Here is a 7,500-nt window from a genome sequence, read left to right as displayed (position 1 = left end):
CACACACACACACACACACACACGTGTCAGGTACGCCAGCTCACCTGCCTCACTCAGCTGCAGCACCGCGATACTCAAGTTCTTCAGCATGGGGGAGCCTGCACACACACACACACACACACACACACACACACACACACACACACACATGTCAGGTACGCCAGCTCACCCGCCTCACTCAGCTGCAGCACCGCGATACTCAAGTTCTTCAGCATGGGGGAGCCTGCACACACACACACACACACACACACACACACACACACACACACACACACATGTCAGGTACGCCAGTTCACCCGCCTCACTCAGCTGCAGCACCGCGATACTCAAGTTCTTCAGCATGGGGGAGCCTGCACACACACACACACACACACACACACACACACACACACACACACACTCGTGTCAGGTACGCCAGCTCACCCGCCTCACTCAGCTGCAGCACCGCGATACTCAAGTTCTTCAGCATGGGGGAGCCTGCACACACACACACACACACACACACACACACACACACACACACGTGTCAGGTACGCCAGTTCACCCGCCTCACTCAGCTGCAGCACCGCGATACTCAAGTTCTTCAGCATGGGGGAGCCTGCACACACACACACACACACACACACACACACACACACACACACGTGTCAGGTACGCCAGTTCACCCGCCTCACTCAGCTGCAGCACCGCGATGCTCAAGTTCTTCAGCATGGGGGAGCCTGCACACACACACACACACACACACACACACACACACACACACACACACACACACACACACACACACACACACACACACACACACACACACACACACACACACACACACACACACACACACATGTCAGGTACGCCAGTTCACCCGCCTCACTCAGCTGCAGCACCGCGATACTCAAGTTCTTCAGCATGGGGGAGCCTGCACACACACACACACACACACACACACACACACACACTCGTGTCAGGTACGCCAGTTCACCTGCCTCACTCAGCTGCAGCACCGCGATACTCAAGTTCTTCAGCATGGGAGAGCCTGCACACACACACACACACACACACACACACACACACACACACACACACACACACACACACACACACACTCGTGTCATCTCCTCCATCTCTCTCCTCTCCTCCGTTACCTGGCAGTGAGATGATGATGGTGGGGTACCCCACTGCCCCCCCCCCCTCCTCCCCCTGTGGTAACCGTGGTTACCTAGCGGCGTGACGATGCTGTAGCCCCTCCTCCCCCTGTGGTAACCGTGGTTACCTAGCGGCGTGACGATGCTGTAGCCCCTCATCCCGATGACCTCGTGCGCGCGGACGAGTTCGCAGTAGCGTGCGACGGCCAGGTCCAGCGAGACGGACTCCCCGATGAAGGCGAAGTTTCCCTCCTTGGCGCGCTGCACCCCCTCGTCCATGGAGGACACCAGGCTCTTCCGCCGCTCCATGTGCTCGTAGATCCGCCGGTACGCAGGGTTGTTGGAGTTCTGCACACACACACACACACACACACACACACACACACACACACACACACACACACACACACACTCCTTAACCACTACACTACCACTCATACGTAAGGGATAATCAACGACGCGCCGTGCGTTTATAGGAAAATAATGCACGTTCGAAGTGGTAATAAGGACCCGACGCCGCAGGCGGACACTTCGATAAGTGCATTATTTTCCTATAAACGCACAGGGCGCGGAGTTGATTATCCCGCTTATACCACTGCTACTATCATTTTCGTTTATATTGCCGCTGTCTTGGATACAACGTTGCTGTTTTTACTGTTACATTCACATTGGCGAATTAATATTCAAGTGTAATAAGCCCAAAAGAAGGGAACTACTTCATAGCCGTGCGGTATATGTACGGGATAATGGACGACACGCCGTGCGGTTATTCAAAGTTAATGCACGTTCTAGACGGTGATACGGCCCGACGCGAAGCGGAGGGACGTTCCGTCTAGAAAAGTGCAAGTGCAAAGTGCATCCCGCTTATTCCACTGTTGCCACTTGCGTTGTGTTCGTTTCCGGTGCTAATGTAATTGTTTTAATCGCTAGAACGGTATTGTTTGTAGAATTACTTTTCCCAGACACATTTCAACTAATTTCTCAAACTGCGGTTACTAGTTCTAAATGGATGGTTGCTATGGCCAAAAGCCAGTCGTTAGTTCTAATCTCCCGTTGTCAAGCTGGCACATCCCAGGATTCTGATGAACGTTAACTTTGAAAGATTGCTATTTTTCTTAGCCTACTGCCACCTAACTAGCTAAATGACACCTCTGTCATATGCTAAACGTTACTATGATCTGAACGTCTGTATTTTACAGCTTGTATGTAACGTGACAGTGCATTTAAACTTCACAACGAGTTTGGCGAATTAATATTCAAGTGTGATACGGTCAAAAACAATGGAACTACTTCATAGCCGTGCGTATATCTAAAGTTAATGCACACCCTTATAGAACGCAGGACAATGGGGAACTCAACCGAGCAGTGGAATAAATAAAAATAATGCACGTTCCAAATAGCGCATCACAATAGGAAATTTGACCAAGCAGTGGTATAAAAATTATCTATAGGATATTTGGGAAGGGGGTGTGGCTGACCTTGAAGAAGGCGAGTGTGGAGGAGCCGGACAGCGTGCCGTACTCGATCACCTCCTGATTGGCCAGGTCCTCGAAGCCCTTGATCCTGAGGTGGGCGGCGTCGGGCGGCTGGGACGAGCTGAGGTTGGAGAAGTAGCAGGAGAGCAGCACCAGCGCAAACAGCCACCAGGTGGCGCTCAGCACCCGCGCAGACACCGCCCGGGGGTGTGGCCCCGCACCTGCAGCACAGGACACCATGAGTGTGTGTGTGAGTGTGTGTGTGTGTGTGTGTGTGTGTGTGTGAGTGTGTGTGTGAGTGTGTGTGTGTGTGTGTGTGTGTGTGTGTGTGTGTGTGTGTGTGTGTGTGTGTGTGTGTGTGTGTGAACTGCCATGAAGTAGTGTGTTGGTGTTTGTGTGTGTGTGTGTGTGTGTGTGTGTGTGTGTGTGTGTGTGTGTGTGTGTGTGTGTGTGTGTGTGTGCACCTTGCAGACTGAGTGCTCCCGCGGCGTACCACAGGCTGTGCAGCAGTGTGAAGTGATTCTCCTCTGACTCTGGTTGGCTCCACTCGTGTGGGCTCAGCCTATCAGGACACACACACACACACACACACACACACACACACACACACACACACACACACACACACAAAAGCCTATCAGGACAGAGGACAAGACACCATGAACAAAACCACAGTACACTGAGCACTCACATGGACCATGATACACTGACCCTTCTGTTAGACGCCTGCTGTGGTACAACCCTGTGTGTGTGTTAGAACCCTGTGTGTGTGTTAGAACCCTGTGTCTATGTGGTACAACCCTGTGTGTGTGGTAGAACCCTGTGTCTATGTGGTAGAACCCTGTGTGTGTGTTAAAACCCTGTGGACCAGATGTACGTAGATTAGCGATCGTAACGTTGTTTGTGCCAAGGCCAACACGCAGAAAGCACATGCTATGATACTTCAGTTTCAATACGTCCTATTTACCAATCCTGAAATTCGTTGGGCAATCTGCGTCGTTCTCCGCCCCCTAACGCAATTAGCGAAGGGTAACAACTGAACGACACTTCGATCAGAAGCGCAGTTGAATGAAGTTAACTGATGACAACATTAAAAGGAATCCAACGTTTAGCGATCATGAAATAATACAATGCATAATGTCAACAAGCAGAAAGATAATGAAGAGCAGTAGTGTTAAAACCCTGTGTCTGTGTTAAAACCCTGTGTTAAAAACCCTGTGTCTATGGTAGAACCCTGTGCCTATGTGTTAGAACCCTGTGTCTGTGTGTTAGAAACCTGTGTGTGTGTGTTAGAACCCTGTGTCTGTGTGTTAGAACCCTGTGTCTGTGTTAAAACCCTGTGTATGTGTTAAAACCCTGTGTGTGTGTTAGAACCCTGTGTGTGTGTGTTAAAACCCTGTGTCGGTGTTAAAACCCTGTCTGTGTGTTAGAACCCTGTGTGTGTGTTAGAACCCTGTGTGTGTGTTAAAACCCTGTGTGTGTGTTAGAACCCTGTGTGTGTGTTAGAACCCTGTGTGTGTGTTAAAACCCTGTGTGTGTGTTAGAACCCTGTGTGTGTGTGTTAAAACCCTGTGTGTGTGTTAGAACCCTGTGTGTGTGTGTTAAAACCCTGTCTGTGTGTTAGAACCCTGTGTGTGTGTTGCTCTCACCTGCACAGCACGCAGAAGCAGCCGGCTACGCCATACGTGTGTGTGTGTGTGTGTGTGTGTGTGTGTGTGTGTGTGTGTGTGTGTGACGCTGTGGCTCTCTCACCTGCACAGCACGCAGCCCATACACAAAAGAAATATATTGGCCATATATTTTCAAGATTGTATGTTAATATATGTCAGAATATATTTTGAAATATATTTCTGAAATGTATTTTGAAATACATTTCATATATTTCTGAAATATATTTTGAAATACATTTAAACATAGGGTGAAAATACATTTTATATATTTCTGAAATATATTTTGAAATACATTTGATATATTTCTGAAATATATTTTGAAATGCATTGGTTATATTTCTGAAATATATTTTGAAATACATTTAAATATGGTTGAAAATATATTTTATATATTTCTGAAATATATTTTGAAATACATTTTATATATTTCTGAAATATATTTTGAAATACATTTAAATATAGGGTGAAATACATGTAAATACATTTCTGAAATATATTTTGAAATACATTTGAATATATAGAGTGAAAATACATGTAAATACATTTCTGAAATATATTTTGAAATACATTTAATATATTTCTGAAATATATTTTGAAATACATTTAAATATAGGGTGAAAATACATTTAATATATGTCTGAAATATGTTTTGAAATACATTTAAATATATGCTGAAATATATGGCGAAATATGTTTCCAAATATATTACAATATATGTTGAAATGTGTTTAAAAATATCTCTCTCTGCATGAATTAATGAGATGTAGCACACAGTAGCACACATTAACCCACAGAGTGAGCTACCTTGCTTGATCAGGGATTGAACCGGCAACCTTTTGGTTACAAGTCTGAATCCCTAACCAGTAGGCCACAGCAGTCTTGCTGAAGGTGTTGTGATATAGAACTTATATTTGACATATATTTGTCAAATATATGTCAAGTATATGTCAATGAGCAGCAACATACAGACAATGCCTAGTAGTTCTGCTAATCTAACTTAAAAATCTGTGATTTTTGTGACACCTACTGTATGTATGGAAACTGACTTACTTAAGTTCCTATATTGTTGTTCTTTTTTCTCTTGTATATTTGTGGAACCGACATCATATTAAACCCTATAGATTAAGAATGGGATGTCACTTAAATTCATATATGAGTCAAGGCAGGTGACCAAATACTTTTGGCAATATAGTGTATATGTTCTCTGACAGCAATCTATTTTGCATCATTCATTAATAAACAGGATAAGGTGTTGTATTTCAAGGTAAAAAACACATCTCACAAATACATGTGGGACTTGCCTGACCTGAGTCCTGACCTCAACCCAACCCTCAACCACATTCCTTGTATACACAACTATACTTGGCCGTTTTTTTTTTTTTAAATATGCCGTATGTTTGCATATATTTTAAAACATATTTCACCCTACATTGTAAATATATATATTTCAAAATATACTGTATGTTACAATATATTTTATATATTTTTTTTATATTACAACCTCATTCTCTGAATCAAATTCTCAAATGCCTGAGTACATTTATTGAATTAATCTCCGTTCTTGTAAAACCATAGACTGCTTTCACCTAAGTAGGTACATTTTACAAAACTCATTAACCTGTTTTGCAAAACTCTAAACACATGTTCATTATAATGCACTTCTTAATTATTGATAACCAAACAACTCAGAAAGTGAACACAATTAGAGCACAGTTGTCCCCATTTGAACACTACCACTCAAAATGTATAACACTTGTGTCTAATGATGTGACAACCAATATAAGTCAGTACAGAATTTACAGTAAACAGGAGTTTCAATGAACATAAACCAGAGACGCATGGGGCAAGTGTGTGTTAGAGGTGGTATACAAGGAAGAGGAGGGGGGCAGGTAGGGGAGGAAGAGGAAGACAAAGAGTCCCAATACAGTAAATGATGACAGTATGCCTGGCCCAATACAGTACACACATCACAACACATTCAGTAAGACTGCTGTGGCCTACTGGTTAGGGATTCAGACTTGTAACCCCAGGCAAGGTAACTCACTGCTGTGGGTTAATGTGTGCTACATCTCACTAATTCATGCAGAGACCTGCTCTGCACTCATTGGATAGACCAAACCAAACAGAACAAGTTATTGCGCTGTCAGTATCTATCTTGTACACCTGATAGCGAAATGTAAGACAACGAAATATGTAGCAGGGTAGGCTATATGGAAAACATTTCCCGTCCTTCGTTTTTAAAAATAATTCCTTCAACTGTACAAATATGCAATGAACAGCTGGGGAAGTGTGTCGTTAACCCAACGAGCAAACACATTTCAAACAAACGGGAACAACATCACGCAAACATGCTGTTTTAACTTGGTGAAAGTGAAACTGAAGTTTTCCCACATATCCACGTTGGTCCAAGTGTTCAGAAATAGTTGTGTGAATCCGTGATAAAACCTCAGTTTCCATAGCTAGGCCAAACTGCATGAAAAAAATATGCATTCATAGCCATAGCGTTTCTATTGCAATCAAAATCAACCTAAGCCAACACGGTCTCACACCCAAATCGTCAAACGAGGACGCATGCAGCCGTGAACGTCACTGCTGATCATCTGTCAATCATCACGTAAAGCCCGCCCTGACAATTTGATTGGTCCGAACAGACCTCTATTTCGAATAGTAGCAGCCGAACGGAGAAGTGCCAGACCGAAGTTCCCTGCAGAAAAAGGATGTACTGTAGGTGGGGGATAAACTTCGGTCTGGCATTCAGGCTAATATATTTCACCCTATATTTAAATGTATTTAGAAATATATTTCACCCTATATTCAAATGTATTTTCACCCTATATTTAAATGTATTTTAAAATATACTGTATGTCACCCTTTATTTTAATACATTTTCACCCTATATTTACATGTATGTAGAAATATATTTCAAAATGTATTTCAAAAATATATTTCAAAAATGTATTTCAAAAATGTAACTTATATTATAAATGTATTTAGAAATATATTTAAAAATATATTCTGACATATATTAACATACAATCTTGACAATATATGCCCAATATATTTATTTTGTGTATGGGTACAGCGGTATGCAATTAAACATATATTTCACCTGTTAAAAATCGCAAATATATGTCAAATATAAGTGAATTTATATCACAATATATTTCAAATATATTTCCGAATATGTTGTTATAAGCTGTCTGAAAGACAAAT

General features: G+C 43.0%; 1 protein-coding gene across 1 annotated transcript in view; it reads right to left on the bottom strand.

Moving 5' to 3' along the window:
* si:dkey-183j2.10 (glutamate receptor U1) overlaps nucleotides 1–7,500 on the bottom strand; it is a 17,444-nt gene that overhangs the window by 2,574 nt on the left and 7,370 nt on the right. The window contains exons 6-8 of the mRNA XM_062544959.1: nucleotides 3,082–3,179; nucleotides 2,621–2,838; nucleotides 1,271–1,490 (exon numbers count right to left, since the gene is read on the bottom strand). Of these exons, the coding sequence (XP_062400943.1) occupies nucleotides 1,271–1,490; nucleotides 2,621–2,838; nucleotides 3,082–3,179 (536 nt within the window). The remainder of the gene's footprint in view (nucleotides 1–1,270; nucleotides 1,491–2,620; nucleotides 2,839–3,081; nucleotides 3,180–7,500) is intronic.

Source organism: Sardina pilchardus, chromosome 9, assembly GCF_963854185.1.
Source record: "Sardina pilchardus chromosome 9, fSarPil1.1, whole genome shotgun sequence".
Taxonomy (NCBI): Eukaryota; Metazoa; Chordata; class Actinopteri; order Clupeiformes; family Clupeidae; genus Sardina; species Sardina pilchardus.
This window is presented reverse-complemented; position numbering and strand designations above follow the sequence as displayed.